Source organism: Mytilus edulis, chromosome 14, assembly GCF_963676685.1.
Source record: "Mytilus edulis chromosome 14, xbMytEdul2.2, whole genome shotgun sequence".
Taxonomy (NCBI): Eukaryota; Metazoa; Mollusca; class Bivalvia; order Mytilida; family Mytilidae; genus Mytilus; species Mytilus edulis.
The window spans coordinates 30,713,443-30,731,713 of record NC_092357.1 but is presented as its reverse complement, the minus strand read 5'-3'; the positions used below and the strand labels follow the sequence as shown (position 1 = coordinate 30,731,713).

The window sequence follows — 18,271 nt, the reverse complement described above, 5'->3', positions numbered from 1 at the left end:
ATTATTTTTCTTTGAATAAAAAAACAATTATTTTTGATATATGTGTATGCTAATTGAACTGATATGTGCAATTAAACCCTGATGACAAAATGTATCAAACTAAAATAAAAAATTATCAAAATGTTTTTGGAAAACAAATTTGTTCGGTTGTGGGGTGCAAATAAATATTTTCTTTGCATGATTAAACATTTTATTTTTCAATGATCAATAACTTTTTTTTTCTAAAACTGAATGCATATATATAATAAACGGAAATTATTTTAAGAACTTTCTTTGATATATTTTGAAGAAGAGTATAAACAACCTTACGTTGACTGCCTAATTAGCAAAACAAAGTCACCGCTGTTTCGAGGTTTTCTTCAACAAAGAGGGTGGATTTATCAAGAGAGAGGAAATGTACTAAAAGGACTTGCAAAGTCGAATATGAACTGAAACCGCCCATGGCATTTAATATTAGACCAAATGCAAAATAAAACACAAAACACAACAATAAAAATCAAAAACCTGAGCAATGCAAACCCAGCAAAAACGGGAGAGATCCAAGGTGCGCATTAATTATAAACAAATATTGCTCGACATTTTGCACCCGTTCTGTACGTACATACTTGGTGATAAGTCTTAATCACATTCCAGGGGAAATGAGCGTAATGGTGGATATGACTTATGAAACTTATCCTTCATCATCTGTGAAACACATATTCGATAATTGTCAACTTACTCGTGATGGCGTCAATAAGAAGCAAGGAGGGTAAGACAACTTCAATATTTGGAACTCTTGGATTAATAGCCTCCTTTTAAGCAGCAACTATCTATCATGGAAATTATGATAGAAAATACAAGCCCTGGAATATCGTATCAATTGATAAAAAACAATAGGTTTTAGTCGTCATTCTGACTTTCAAAATAGTTTTACTATGGGCCACGGTAAGCAACGGTTCACTTTTCATTTTGGGATCCAAATTTGTATTGTTAGTCTTATTTCTAGCTTGTCTTTGTTCGTACAAACAAGACTGGTTTAATTTTTGGCATCATATTTGTATTACTTTTAGTGTTCCGGAATCTTTTTATTTTCTATCTTAATTTCAAACAACTTTGATATGAGCGTCACTATTGAGTAGACGAAACGCGCGTCCAGCGTATCAAATTATAAGCCTGGTATCAGACAATTTCTTGTTTGATTAACAGGGTTTAATAACCATATTTCTATTGTATCATCTGATGAGTTAAGCCTATTTCAACTTATTTTTAAATTTCGTTCTATTGTTGTTCTGTTACACCATGGTTCCAGGTTAGGGGAGAGTTTGGATCCCACTTATATGTTTAACTCCGCCACATTAGGTATGTTTGTGCCTGTCCAAAGTAATGGACTTAAAATTCAGTGGTTGTCGTTTGTTCATATGTAACATATTTGTTTTTCGTTAATTGATTGTACATAAATTAACTAGTTTTCTCGTTAAAATTGTTTTACATTTGTCACTTTGTTACCTTTTATAGCTGACTTTGCGTTGTTCATTGTTGAAGGCCGTACGGTGACCTATAGTTGTTAACTTATGTGTCATTATGTTGATGGTTAATCCATCTATTTGTCCGTTATTTACACCTCCAATTAAATACATATTTTTTAATTCATCTGGATTAGATTTCCATATCAGGCTATTTGAACTGTTGTTTATCAAGCACCAACTCGCTGCTAACAAAATACGATCACACAATCAATCAAACAAACTATATATGAATTTTATACCTTTGTTTATTGCAAACAGATAACAGGCAAAAATATGTAAACCAAACCTTTCTATGATATTTTATAGTAGTAGTATCTGCTTTCAATCCGACACACATTTAACCATGCATGTCTCTGTGTACATGTTATATCTAAACAAACGTATACTTTTAACCCAATTGGCTTTTCAATATAATCTACTGTTATAAATTTAAGCTATAATTTTAGTTTTTATGACAAAAACGACATTGATTTGAATTTCAAGTGTTGAATTTGATCTAAAAATAATTCTATGTATAGATATGAAAAGTGTCTATACATAGTTCTAGTTTACCTGTAGTTTAAATACACGAACTTATATACAGATAAAATTTCCGGTTAAGTGATGTCTTTCCGGTTTACAGGTGGACTGGTAGAATGATGCCTATACACTGACTAATCTCGATCAAAACAAAAGTAAAAAATAGGGTATTTCCCAGACGTCAGAAAACCATTTTAGATAAGTAGATGACGTGTCAAGAAAATATATTTCTAACTGGTGTATCTGTCTAAAAGAAACAATTTCATTTAGAAAGTGTTCGAATAACTGAAATCCAAACCATTCACTAATGAGGAACAATCTGGTAGGTATAAAATTAAAAACAATTGCCAGTTAAATGACTTATAAACCTCATGAAAAAAATCGTCAAGCTTGTTCTAACAATTAAAGAAATAATACAGTGCATATATATGCAACGGATGGAGTGGACAATGCACCAACTTGGACATGTTCAACGGGAGCTTAACTAATACTATAAATACATTCAGGGCAGTTGCTTTGGGTGTCACACCACCAATTAAAAATCCCTTTACATTCTACCAAATATTCATACCTTCACAGCTGTGCTCATATTTTACCACAAGTTTAATTTTATGGTAATCATATTTATCATGAATTGTATACTAGTTAACTAAAGAAACGGTATAAAGCAATGTATTTTCCATATATTATTAATCGGATAACCTGTACCAAGGTAAATAATTTCCGAATTGGTATAATTTTTACATAGTGTTATTTCTTTTCCAAAACCATTCATTTCAGGCAAAGACGCGAAATTGTTATTTTGGGATTTTGAACCCAGATTTAACGGTTAAAAAAGTTTAATCACAAAATATACTGAACACCGTGGAAAATTAAAAACGGAAGTCCTTAATCAGATGGCAAAATCTAAAGCACAAACACATCAAACGAAAGGACAACAACTGTCTCTTTCATGATTTGGTAATGGCATTTTCTTATGTAGAAAATGGTGGTTTTGTAACGCTATCTGTTTACTTGTATAGTCGCATCAAATCCCATTATATTGACAAAGATGCGTGATTAAAACAAACAGACATAATACGTAAACTTGTCAAAATAGGGATACAGCAGTCAACACTGTCATTATTACATTTAACAACCACGTTCATTGTTTACTTACTTTTATATTTTATTTAAGTATGCCAAATCAACCCTTAAAAGATCGAGAGATTTTAAGCACTTGGACCGTATCGTAATTTTAATATTAACTCTGTCGTAGATCGCGTGTTTGACGTCAGAATGTAAACGTCACACAGATAGAGATATAAAATAATTTTGTCCTTCAAAGTATGCAAAAATTACAATAGAACAATTACATAATGGAGGGATGTTTAAAGTACAGAGACGCGTAATACGTATCAAAGAAACTAAAAAACAATGAATGGATGTACAGAGACACGTCAAATGTATATCACCATTACCACCAACCATTAAAAGTAATATTAATCAAGACAATTAAAGTATACCTTGACACGTTATTAAGATGATAAACAGCGTCAGTACGCAGAATCTATACTTCAAGTCCATCATTTATTATTTGTGAATTTAATACGGAATATTTTACCTCCGAACTTTTTTGAACGGGACGAGACGTTCTTTGACATACGCCTGGTTACTCAACTTTCTGCTCAGACAAAGTCTGATTAGGAGCTACAAGTTGGGAAAGGTATATCCCATATGCAGGTGAAGTTGGTATATTGCTTAAATTGAAATTTCACATGTGAATGATTGTTGATATTTTATTTTAATCACATTGAGGAAAACACTGGACAATGGGCAAATTTCTTTAAACGTTTTTATTTTAACTCCATCTAATAAATGGCCAGTATAACAAGACTATTTTCATAGTAAAATTCTTTAAAATATTGATATCAGTATTACTTTAAGCTTCAATAAACGACCTTTTAAAGTTTAAATTTATATAAACATTTACAAAAGGGATTAAATATAAATGATTGCCAATGAGACAACTCTCGAAAAGAGACCAAATGAGAATTTCATTTTCTACTTTCATACCTTTTTTTATTGCAGAGAGTTTTATGTGCGATCTACAAAAGAAGAAAAGAAATATGTGTCACAGTTTTTATTTGAATGATTCAATCGGTTCTTCGTCCTTTTCATGCCTGCTTTTAAACAATGTGAGCATCAATAGATGTTATTGTCATCGTTTATGCCAAAAAGAAGTAGCTTTTATATTGATAACTTGAATAAATCAGTAGGATGGCATCTCTTTCACAAGAGGAGGAAAACTATGTTAGAATGAGTCTATTGCTAACAGGAATTTCTCCACGTGCAGCAAGAACGTTCTTTAATCAAGAATTTGCACCAGTATGTTTAAATTCATCACTCAAGAAAGAGTATAACAAATTGCTTGAAATAAAAAAGACACACAGAATTAACCAATCACAATGGAACCTCCTGTTTCCCAGATTTCCTGGTAAGTCATGAAAGCAAAATAATTTAAAGTCTGTTCATGTTCCTACGAATGTGTGTACAATTATTTTTTAATAGGTAAGTACATAAAGCGCAGGTTTATTTTACTCACAGCAAATTCTAATACTTCAAAGTTTACAGCAAACAACCAATTTGCAACAGAGATACGATAGTATAAATGTTATGGGTCATAGTTTGGCTTCATGTGCGTATGATATAGCTTTCAGTACTGATTATCAGATTCTATAAATGTTTTATTACTGATAGAGGAAAGTGAAATATTCTCCTTACTGGCAGTTTCGATTATTTATAAATTTTATATATTTCATATATAATTGAAAACAAGGAATGCGTGCAATTACAAAAACGATTTCGTAACATATTATGCATGTTATATTAATTAAAACATATCTGAAATTCGTGTTAAATTTGATGAAGTCTATTCTTTATGTTTTCTAGTACGAATAGATTTGTTTGCTAGCATGGAGCAAAAGACCAGTGATAGCTACGGCAAGCACGTGGTGTACATTGCTTAAACATTGTCTGTCTGACTCTTTGTCAATTCAAACCACTATCACGCTTTTAGTATATAACTAGAAAATTTTTCTGATAATTCAACCTTCCGCTAAAAGTAGACCTTAGGGTAAAAAATGGGAGCAATTGCTTATATCTTATAAATCGTAATATCTAGAGAAAATTTGAAAAAGATAACATTTTTCAAAATGTCATAACCTACAATTCATTTCGAATGAAATTGACAAAATAAGAATAGGATATGTTGTGCTTTAATGAAAAGTTTATATTTTTAGCATTTGTGTTGGCAACAATAAATAATGAAAGATTGAAAGTAAATTGCGTTTGGTAAAATAAGTCACCAAATAGGTCACAATTAACAAAATTTCAGTGGGTTTTCGTAATCGAACCATTCCGTCATGTATAATCATTCTATCATTAATATTCATTTAAGTTCAAAACTATAAAACAGTCATGATATAACATTGTTGTCCAGCTTCGCAAAGATCAATAGCTAGAGGTTTGCCGTTTCTTCCTTCATTAGAGTCGTCAGGGTCAACATTTGGTAAAAGTGTCTGATAAGGTCCTTTCAGTAAGAACCATAATAGATAGTAAATCAATGATAGGTTGCTTGTATTTGAATAAGCATTGACACATCCGATTGTCTTGCATTATGTTATTATGTCAAGTCACTAATGACAGGTCAATGATATTTGTTATGCCATTGTATTATATACTACATTTTTTTACACATTTCATTTCTATGTCCCCGCAGTCAATGACTGAAAATTTTGCATGTTAAATTCTGTGAGTAAGTCAGAGAAACCATCAATTTACCAGTTGGTATCAGTTTTTTTTTATCTTTCTTAAAATATAGTAGGAATTGTCAAAACAACTGTTATAGAAGTGATCCATCGATATCGTTTTTACTCCAAATAGTTTTAACCTAGAATGATTCACACCAGTCTACCCTTGAATATATGTGTCCATTCTACCATACAAAAGATTCTTACAGTTCTACATTAGAACAAAAAGTAATAGAATTTATCTTCCTATTTTTTCGTATAATCTTTCTCCTCTTTGACAGTTGCTTGATAAACTATAAAAAAAAATATAGGTAAAAACATAAACAATATTAATTATCTCTGATACAATAATCTCTAACAGTCAAATGACCAAAATCATTGGGTGATGACTCTGAAAGAGTTGTTGAGGCTAAAGGCGAATTTGTTTGAGGTTTTTTAGTTATCATTAAAGTACAAAACTGTGAGCAGGAAATATGGTCAAAAGTAAGATAATGTCAACATGACTGAATTTTTCGGATGAACCATCAACAGAGCACTAGCTATTCTACGAGATATATAAAAAAAACTTCAAAACATGATTTTTTTTCTGTTCAGTTAGTTATGAAAGTGAAATAGTGAATAATTCGACCTCATTGAATCCGTATTCATGTGAACTTCAATTCAACTCCTTAGCTAGTGATTGATCGCATGAATTTTATGTGTTTTATAATTAAAATGAGAATAATTTCAACATTGAATCAAAGGTAAGTCATTTGATTGACATATTCGAACAAGAAAATCGTATGTGATACAGGTAATAACGATGATATATTTTAACCTATGAAATTAAATTAAAAAGGACTAGAAAAATCCAATTGAACGATATATATATTGATATCTATACTATTAAAAGACAAGACCTCATTTTGTGTGTCGCTTCTCTTCCTTCCACGACAAACAGACAAACAATAGTACAAAGGACACAATATAAAAAGTAAAGACTAAGCAACACGAAAACTGAGAGTGATCCCAAGTGCTCCAGAAGGATAAGCAGATCCTGCTCCACATATTACACCCGTTTTGTTGCTCATGTTAATATAACACCCAGTATCAGTTGGAAATATTTACTCCGTATACAGGCGCTGTAAGAACGTTGCTACATAGAAATGGGAAGTTCACAATTTGAAAGATGAAATCATCTCTTTTTGTAGTAAAGTTTTTGTATTCAATCGACCTTCACTGTTAATGTTTAGATTTAGTCAAGATATGAAGCAGACTTAACTGTATTTGTTGTATTCTTTATCTAGATCGATGGAATAATTGCATTCAACAAAGTCACCATATTATGATTTTTTAGTGAGAAACAATCATATATATAGCGGAAAGTAAAGTTAAAGGATATTGCTAATTTCTTTTCTTTCTTCCTGAGAAGTTTTTGTATGTGGTCAGCCTCATAAAAAAAAACGGAACAAGTCGACAAGAAAAGGAAAACAGTTAGTTCCATTGGGAATGCCGATTTTTTTGGTTAAAAAATAGGTCCTCCAAACGTAAAAATATGCCGTCAATCAAGAAATCAATCCTTTTCAATGCCAGTTTTAGAGATTTTTATTGTTTGAATCAGAGTGATTATTTACAGTAGAAATTACCCCTCCCTAAGACAAGATACTTTTATCTTTGCTGGCCAATCTTATCTTTTTTATGAAAGCACTACCAATTATTTCAATTTGTCTTTTAGTTTGGAAAGGGGAATACTTGTGTAAAGTTTATAATTAAATGTGGTAATAATTTAGAAAGAGGTTTCGTGGAGCACTTGGAAGAGCAAGCATAATACTGTTGTTTGTCAGGGCACTTATGAAGTTTAGGTATCCAATACAGTGACTGAAAATCCAGTGCTTTATTTATGTTGAAATTTTAAAGGAACATAGAACAAACCAATGACCATCCAGGATTAATTTTTAAACAAGTGTCGTGGGGAAATATGTTGAATATCCAAGTGAACTGTCAATACCTAATCCATTTATCAAGATGCACAAAAACGATTTTGTTTGGGGCTTTATCTGCGGGGACAACAACATTTTCGTCATGGAGGTTGGACAAGTGTAATGCAACATTGACGTAACATGGGTATTGATAGACCCATCCATTTTTTGAAATTCTGAATTGAAAGAGTGTCTAACTCTTCTTTCTCCCGTTACCTGACATAGTCCTCGACTGAATCCATTTATGTTTTTAAGTTGTGTTTCCAAATAATGAGATAATCGGTAATAACGTAGCCCGCTGGATTGTATGAACAGGGAAATAAGACAGGTCCAATCAGGAGGTTGAAACTAGAAGTCGTCAATATTGAGAGACTACAAAACGTGTTTGTAATTGAAGATTTATGTTGCAATTGGTTTAGTATAGGCATTAGAAACGTATAGACTGATCTTAAAAATATAAGATATAAGCAATTAAACTTTTTTATGATGAAGGATAGCGGCCCAATTGACACCAAAAAGCACCAAACTGTCTAAAATATTAAGTCTTGCCCTACAAGGAGTATTCTTGACCTACAATAAGAATTTCTATTTATTTTAGAAATGTCTGCACATTATCTTAATAACGTGAACGGTATAGAGTAGATTAATCACCATAACAAAATCTAAAAAAAAGGTTATTGGAACTGTAAATTGACAGTTAAGCATTTTTTAAGTTAGTTTTTACCAATTTCGTTGTTTAGCATGGTTTTTGTTATATGGCATTGATATTTTACAACAAAACACATGTAGGAAGTTTTTTGTTTTTTTCAGATGTGGTAGATTCTAAGACTTTTGACATCACCTTGATGATTACACTTTTAAGAAACCTTACCAATATGTACCCTCCTCATGGTGGATTTGATTGTTTACCTACACAAAATGAAACCACACCAGGTGCAGACTTATGTAGAATAAAATATTATAGAAACTACCTGGCACATCTAGATGAAGGAAAGGTACTATGTTCAGAATTCAACTCTGCATGGGAGATTATATCTGAGGTAAGTATTGTATTGTTTATCTTTATCATGATTTGGTTTATACGGGTGTCTTGTTTGCTACGGTTTAAAAATAGACTAGTAAAATAGTAGTATACCGCTGTTCGAGAGTCATAAATCAATTGAGAGAAAAAAATCCGGTTTACAAACCAAAACTGAGGGAAACACATCACCTATAAGCTGAAAACAACGAAACAATTGAAACACCAAAGTGAACATATACCAAACAACAATGTAACACACACACAGAAACGAATTATAAGATAACAACTGAATTGATGCTAAACATAAACAATTCTTTCCGGGAAATTGAAATTGGAAACGTAATCTCAAATTATGTGCTCTATTTAGCTGCATGAAAGAGTTATCTTCAAAATAATACTTTTGGATAATAATTCCGTAAACAGTCTTTGGTTTGGTCAGCTCTTCAATGTTATTTTATAGGTTTTGGATTTTCATACGTTTCGGAAAGAGAATAACTTAAAAACATTTAATTTCGCAATGTGCATTTGGTGCAGGAAAATTTGTACTGTTAATGTTATTTTTTAACATATAAATCTGGTAACGCCATGACAAAAAATAAAGGTTAAAAATTACAAACAACAATATTCGAAACACAATATGGACAACTAGAGATTGTGCAACAAGAACCCTTCCACAACCGGGTTTGCTTTCATGTACTTTGGAAGATTAAGTAAAGATCCTGCTCCACATGTATCACCCGTTGTGTTGATAATGTCTGAACAAATCCGGTATCTGTTAATAAGTCTCATAAGAGTACTTTTTCAGCAAATTGAAAGATTTTTTTTGCTTTTATTTGCAGTATAACATAGGGTTTAAAGTTCTGATTTTGACCTAATCTAAAACAAACCTATAGGATTATTGGCAAAATTTATGCCAGTTATAGTAATAAACAAGTCTAGATTTATAAAGGAGGAAACTTTCAGCCATGAAAGACAACCTAATTTGGAGAGATTGTTTTTGAAATAATGTTTGTTGCGATTTTTTGTCAGACTTTGGTTGTTATCTTGAAAAGCATTGAAGCAAAATCTACAATCATATAACTTTTAGGTGCATCACCGTTTCTTTTGGACTTTTTTATCTTTGCATTGGATCCATCTGGTTGGAATTAAGCGTTACTTGTTGGTCTTATGTAGACGAAATGCGGTTCTTGGGTAAAAAGTTCTACGTCTCATACTCTCATAAACATAGAACATATTGCAGGTCGAGGTACTCTGCCAAACTAACAAAACAAAACAATTACTGGTCAGATATAAATTTTTATCATACATCATATGCATTTCTAGGAATATGATTGGTTAAAAGCAACTGCATGTATATTCCATATTCCATATTCGGTTAGTAGGATTCGATATTGGATGAGCTTCGCTCTCACACCATATGGAATTTGCTGAATCTATATATATCGTATTAGATCACAAGCACACTATGTAAATATAAGAAAATTCATGAGCACTCTAACTTTTGTTAATAATATATTCTCATCATGCTCATATGATAATATTATCATTCATAAATAGCTTGATACAAAGTCAATGCAATACATGTGGAAACAACGATGATAAGACAAAGAAACCAAAGTTGCTTGGTGGATTTTTATAATAATTTTCTAGTCAAAACATTCGTTATTGTATACCCTCAAATCCAGTAATTAATTTTATATGATAAGTCCATTTATTTTATTAAATTTACTGAAATAAGTAGAATTTCGTACAAACGAAATTAACAGCCACCACCTAATAAAAAAAGCACGATTTTCAAAATTCTGTAAAACATTTGCAGGCCATTGGACGATTAGGTGGACAGCAATTGAAATTGGAGTGTGATCAACTAAAAACAAAAACACTTGACCAGACAAACACAGAAATCATGATGGATATCAAGCGATCTAATGATGAAATAAAGGGACTGAAAGAGTCATTAAATAGTCTAAAACAATCTCACGAGGCACTCCAAGACAACCATGCAGAGATGACGAAAGAAATACAAAGGTTGAAAACTTGTCAAGAAGATACAGTACCTTGGAATGTGAGAGGTAAAGACTGGACTTAAATGATGTTGATTTATTGAAATAGTAAAAGTAAGCACAATGAGATGAGGGTACCATGTAATGTTATTGTTATAATATTTGTTAAGGGGCTAGCTGAAGGACACCGCCGGGTGCGGGAGTTTCTCGCTGCATTGAAGACCTTCTGCTGTTTTATGTTCCATGCATGGTCGGGTTGTTGTCTTTTAGACACATTCCCCATTTTCATTCATGATTTTAAGTCTATTATTTCATCATGAGCTGCAAGATTTAAAACTTATAATAATTTGTCGTTTAATAATGTTTATTACTGATTTCAAGTCGAGCGACCTTAGAGACTATATCATTGTTTAATGACTACTCAAGGTGCAACACTAAGGAACTCCTTAGTTTTAAACAAAATTCATCCTGTTATCACAAATATCAATGTAACCTACAGAGGTGATTTTATGAATTGTTGGTTCTCAATGCTCTGTAAACTTCGTACTATATTTTACCTTTTTAAAATTTTGTTTTTCGAGCGTCACTTATGAGTCTTTTGTAGACGAAACGCGCGTCTAGCGCAAATATGAAAATGTCAATCCTTGTATATATGATGTGTTTATTTTCAAATAGTACCAATTGTGTTGACATTAATCATCATGATTAGAACACAATCATAATTGCAAAATTCCAAGATAAAGGATAATCCGATTCAAAAGTGACCTTCCATTATCGACATAAATGAAAAATCTTTATTAGTATAGATAAAGTATCACATCATTCGGTTGGCTAAACAATGCTTTTAGTTACTTAGATATCAATTTGTATTAATAATATATATATGCTATTAATAACAAGTCTAAATTGCAAACAACGTTCAAACTTATGATTGCGTTGGATAAAAACCGCAATTTTTATACGTGTGCATGTAAAACAAACTTCGTTGTAGAGGGGTCTAAATACAGCACAAACAACATTCTCAAAAAGACTAAAAGTTGAAAAAGTATATTTTAACAAAACGCATTTGACTAACAGGTCGAACAACTGGTGTTCTTAAACCCTGCTGACTTTCATTGGCGATTGACAAATAAAATGATCACAAGATGTAACAAAGTGGATCTTTATATTCATTTAATACCAAATACAAAACAATAAACTTGCGGCAAAGATGGTAAACCACAAACAGGAGGTGCTAACATTTGTACTCCATATCCGGATTTCGACAGTTAATGTCTCTTCAGTGATGTTAGGGATCGAAGTATTTGAAATGCCTTATAATTAACCTCAATTTAGGATACACTCTTGATTTTTAAAGAGTCGAAAAAGGATAAACGGATTATATAAACCGGATGGCAAATACAATACAAGCCCAAACGAAATAATTATAAACAAGTCTAAATTGAAAACAAATTCAAACCTATGATTGCGTTGGACAAAACCCGCAATTTTTATACGTGTGAATGTAGATCAAATTTCGTCTTAATTGATAACTGTGTATTGAAACAATTTTCGATAATGTTTGTTTCAGCAAGAATTGAAGACACACTTAAGGCCTGGAAGGACAATGATGATAAGATGTTTATAAACACAAGAGCTGCTCAACAGGTTGTCACGTGTATAAAGGAAAACAGTTGTGTACTTATTACTGCTAGTTCCGGTGTAGGCAAAACAACTATTTTACGACATACAGCTTTAAGAATGGCAAGAGAGGAATATGATGTTCTTTTGGTGACCGATCCGGGTGACATTGTAAAGTTTAACAATCCAAATAAAAAAACATTGTTTGTTGTTGATGATTTATGTGGAAACTTTTCCGTTGACCAGAGTGACATTAAAAGTTGGGAGCCAGTCATGGAAGATATCATAAAGATTCTTGACAAAAAACAAACAAAAATACTTGGAGCATGTCGGTTACAGGTATACAAAGATGAAAAGTTTGAATCTTTGTTAGTTTTTAAGACATGTGTGTGTAACATGTTATCAGAGGATATGTGTTTGTTAGAAGTTGAAAAACAGTCAATTGCTGAATTATATCTGAAAACAAAATCGACTAAGATTACTCCTTATTACAATTTATATGATTGTTTTCCTCTTTTATGTAAACTGTACCATGATAATCCTGAACTTAATGTAATTGATTTCTTTCAGAATCCATTTTCAGTTTATGAAGCGGAGATTGACAATCTACTTAAAAAAGGGCACTTAACTAAATACTGCGCTTTAGCTTTATGTGTCATGTTTAACAACAACCTGGAAGCTGAGATATTGACAGACGAAGTCAATAGAAAAATCAGGACTATGATTGAAAATACATGTGAAGCCTGTAAATTAGACAGGGGAACATCAAGACTAGTTTTACTCGATGAACTTGACTCACTTCAAGATACCTTTATAAAAAAAAAAAAACATGTACAAAATAATGCATGACAAAATATTTGACTTTCTAGCTTTTTTTTTTGGTCAGAAAATAATCAACTGTTTGATAAAGAATGCCGACCGTGGTTTGATCAAGGAAAGATTTGTTTTAGAGAGAGAGAATGGGATGGATCAGTTTATAATTATAATACCACCAAAGTATCATCAAATGTACTTACAGAGAATGATTAATGACTGGTCGAAGGGAAACGTCCAACATGTATTTGATAACATCAATATGAAAATACCTAGTTTCAGACAGAAAGTTTTGTTTTATTTGAATACACTTGATATGACATTCCAGAGACAGTTGGCATATATCTGTGAAAAGCGTAATCCATTTAGAAACATGCTGGAGGATGATGACGATGAAGACGATTTTGAGGATGATGATACTGTTCTCATAAAATGTTGTCTTACAGGAGATATTTCTTTCACTCAGTGGTGTTTTAAATTTGATGTTGATGTCAATAAGTGTAATTATTTTAATCAGTCACCAGTGATGAAGGCATGTGAACTTGGTCATATAGAAATAGTAAAATTGTTGTTAGAAAGAAGAGTAGACTATAATAAATGTGACGGCTGGGGTCAGTCACCTATAATGATGGCCTGTAAAAATGGTAGAACAGAAGTAGTAAAGATTTTGTTAGAGAGAGGTGTTGATTGTAATAATTTCGACTGGAGTAATCAGTCACCTGTTATGAAAGCGTGTGAACATGGTCACACAGAAATAGTAAAGATGCTGTTAGACAGAGGAGCTGACTATAATAAAAGTGACTGGAGACACATGTCACCTATGAGAAATGCTCTTATACATGGGCATGCAAAAATAGTCCAGATGTTGTTACACAAAGGGATAGACTGTAATGAATGTGATAAATACAGTGATTTACCTTTAATAACCGCTTGTCAACAGGATCAAACAGAAATAGTCCAGATGTTGTTAGACAATTGGGCTGACTGTAATAAATATGATGAAGACGGTCAGTCACCTTTAATGATCGCTTGTTTACATGGTAATACAGAAATAGTCCAGATGTTGTTAGACAAAGGGGCCAACTATAATAAATGTGATGAAGACGGTCAGTCACCTTTATTGATCGCTTGTCAACAGGATCAAACAGAAATAGTCCAGATGTTGTTAGACAAAGGGGTTGACTGTAATAAATATGATGAAGACGGTCAGTCACCTTTAGTGATCGCTTGTTTACATGGTTATACAGAAATATGCCAGATGTTGTTAGACAAAGGGGCCAACTATAATAAATGTGATGAAGACGGTCAGTCACCTTTATTGATCGCTTGTCAACAGGATCAAACAGAAATAGTCCAGATGTTGTTAGACAAAGGGGCTGACTGTAATAAATGTGATAAATACAGTGAGTCACCTTTAATAACCGCTTGTAAACATGGTCATACACAAATAGCCCAGATGTTGTTAGACAAAGGAGCAGACTATAATAAATGTGATGAAGATGGTCTTTCACCTTTAAGGATCGCTTGTCAACAGGATCAAACAGAAATAGTCCAGATGTTGTTAGACAAAGGGGCTGACTGTAATACATATGATAGATACGGTCAGTCACCTTTAGTGATCGCTTGTCAACAGGATCAAACAGAAATAGTCCAGATTTTGTTAGAGAAAGGGGCTGACTGTAATAAATGTTATAAATACAGTGAGTCACCTTTAATAACCGCTTGTAAACATGGTCATACACAAATAGCCCAGATGTTGTTAGACAAAGGAGCAGACTGTAATAAATGTGATGAAGACGGTCATTCACCTTTAAGGATCGCTTGTCAACAGGATCAAACAGAAATAGTCCAGATGTTGTTAGACAAAGGGGCTGTCTGTAATAAATATGATGAAGACGGTCAGTCACCTTTAGTGATCGCTTGTTTACATGGTAATACAGAATTAGTCCAGATGTTGTTAGACAAAGGGGCCAACTATAATAAATGTGATGAAGACGGTCAGTCACCTTTATTGATCGCTTGTGAATATGGTCATACAGAAATAGTAAAAACATTGTCTGACAGAGGAGTGGATTATAATAGATGTAACAATAGGGAAGAGTCATCTGTATTCAATGCTTGTAAACAGGGTCACACAGAAATAGTAAAGATGTTGATAGACAGAGGAGCAGACTATAATAAATGTAACAATTTTAGTCAGTCACCTTTAATAAAAGCTTGTCAACAAGGTCATACAGAAACAGTAAAAGTGTTGTTAGACAGAGAAGCAGACTATAATAAATGTGGCAGAGCGGATCGATCACCTATTTTGGTGGCCTGTGAACAGGGTTATACTAAAATTGTAAAGATGTTGATAAACAGTGGAGCAGATTATAATAAATGTGATAGTTTTAGTCGGTCCCCTTTAATGAAGGCTTGTATTCTTGGTCACACAGAAATAGTAAAATTGTTGTTAGATAGTGGGGCAGATTTCAATAAATGTGACGATGACGGTCATTCACCTTTAAGGATCGCTTGTCAACTGGATCATACAGAAATAGTCCAGATGTTGTTAGACAAAGGGGCTGACTGTAATAAATATGATGAAGACGGTCAGTCACCTTTAGTGATCGCTTGTTTACATGGTAATACAGAATTAGTCCAGATGTTGTTAGACAAGGGGGCCAACTATAATAAATGTGATGAAGACGGTCAGTCACCTTTATTGATCGCTTGTGAATATGGTCATACAGAAATAGTAAAAACATTGTCTGACAGAGGAGTGGATTATAATAGATGTAACAATAGGGAAGAGTCATCTGTATTCAATGCTTGTAAACAGGGTCACACAGAAATAGTAAAGATGTTGATAGACGGAGGAGCAGACTATAATAAATGTAACAATTTTAGTCAGTCACCTTTGATAAAAGCTTGTCAACAAGGTCATACAGAAACAGTAAAAGTGTTGTTAGACAGAGAAGCAGACTATAATAAATGTGGCAGAGCGGATCGATCACCTATTTTGGTGGCCTGTGAAAAGGTTTATACTAAAATTGTAAAGATGTTGATAAACACTGGAGCAGATTATAATAAATGTGATAGTTTTAGTCGGTCTCCTTTAATGAAGGCTTGTATTCTTGGTCACACAGAAATAGTAAAATTGTTGTTAGATAGTGGGGCAGATTTCAATAAATGTGACGATGATGGTCAATCATCTTTTATGATGGCTTGTCAATTTGGACATTCTAAAATAGTTGGGATTTTGGTAGACAGAGGAGCAGACTATAACCAATGTGATTAGGGGATGGCTTGTGAATATGATAGGTCAGAAATAGTAAAGATGTTGTTCGACAGTGGATCAGACTACAATGAATGTATCTATTTTAGTTAGTCACCTTTAATAAAGGCTTGTCAAAAAGGTCATACAGAAATGATAAAGATGTTGTAAGACAGAGGAGCGGATTATAATACATGAGGCAGATTATAATAAATGTGATGAAGATTATCATACACCTGCAATGAAAGCTTGTGCAAAAGGATGTACCAAAAAAGAGATTTTATCGGAGAAAAAAGCAGACTGTAAGCAATGTGTCATTTTGTGTAAGATACCCGTAAAGATACTGTACGTTAAGGTCACAATGGCAGTATTGCTATGAATAAACAACAAGCCAGTCCAAATATTTAACTATCTTGAATTATACATTAAAACAGTACACTTTCCAAATAGCTATTAAATTGACAACATGTTTTACCGTTGAAACATTTATACAATCTCCTATATATTTTTAAGATTATGCTTAAGTTATAAGTTATTGCAGCAAATAATAAACTAAAATAAGTGCATAAAATGGGGATTCCTGATATTAACTCCAAAGTCCTTACATCTGATTGCAAATATTAATTCATATAAGATCACATCAGAGTAATACCTTCACGTATTAAACATAGTTTTTCCTCTTCATGTTTGGACCATTACTACGCAAACGGTTATGGTCATGGTTACTGAAATAGATTTGAATTCAGTTCAAGAAGGAGTTTATAAAATTACTAGTATATAACTTGAGTTCTTTACATGTGATTACAACCAAACTAATTTTATGTATGGTCACATATAATGATAAGAATTGCATGGTCCCTTTTCTTTCCAGTTTTGAATTACTAGCACTATGTCTAAGGTCAAGTTTATAGTACGTGATTATTCACTGAAATAAGTACAAAATATGGTGTTTCCACTTGCATATAGAATGTGCTACTAGAAATATAGAATGATTTTCTGAACATAAGAAACATTACCATATAGACGCAGACTGATATTTTTTTTCACATCTTTTATTATTATTTGCCAATGATAAGCTACTATGTATGTGACTATTTTTATTAAGAAGCTATGCTCTCTTTGTAACTATAAATAAAGCATTAAACATGTTATTAACATTACTTGCACTGGTTATACACCCCTGCTGTTTGGATGTACCTGATGGTTTATCATGATTTAAAACAACCTTAATACATTATGAAAATTTCAATATTCAAAGGTTCCAACGTCTGCCATAATAAATTTATAACGGATAATTATCATGTAATACTATTTTTATTGTTATTCTATTTTGATATAATGAGATATGTTGGAGATTTCGAGTTGCGTCCCCTTACCAATATGGCGCAAAAATTTTAAAGACCATTCAAAAGACGAAAAACTGACCCATATATGTCTTTAATGGTCTAATTCCGTTATATTTATGCATAAACAGTGCCACTAATATATGAAGTATGTCCAGAAAAAATTTCTATAGCGTAGCCCGTGGTTTGACGACCGGAATCTTCACTGACTGGTCGAAGTATGAACTCAGTGTCTACCAATTTCGCCATGCCGTGTATAAAGGCTTCAAAACTATAGACGAAGCCATTCAATTTCTTATTGCTGGTAATACTTATCAATCATGTAATGTCATCCCAGTATATGATGACACAACTGTACTTAAATCTCCCACAGATTTTGGACATGCCTGTCCTAATGACACTAACTGTACAATAGATCTATGTGACCCTTCATTCACCATCT

General features: G+C 32.6%; 2 protein-coding genes across 2 annotated transcripts; both read left to right on the top strand.

The window, feature by feature from the left end:
• The first annotated feature begins 4,136 nt into the window (after positions 1-4,136).
• LOC139504111 (uncharacterized) lies at positions 4,137-13,266 on the top strand. The gene is made up of 4 exons (XM_071294172.1): positions 4,137-4,500; positions 8,584-8,813; positions 10,614-10,866; positions 12,368-13,266. Exons 1-4 carry the CDS (start codon positions 4,284-4,286, stop codon positions 13,264-13,266), a joined length of 1,599 nt encoding a protein of 532 aa, XP_071150273.1. The 5' UTR covers positions 4,137-4,283.
• Positions 13,267-13,327: 61 nt separating this feature from the next.
• LOC139503609 (serine/threonine-protein phosphatase 6 regulatory ankyrin repeat subunit B-like) lies at positions 13,328-17,546 on the top strand. The gene has a single exon (XM_071293418.1). The coding sequence runs from the start codon at positions 13,382-13,384 to the stop codon at positions 16,508-16,510; it is 3,129 nt and encodes a 1,042-aa protein (XP_071149519.1). The 5' UTR covers positions 13,328-13,381; the 3' UTR covers positions 16,511-17,546.
• Positions 17,547-18,271: the final 725 nt, after the last annotated feature.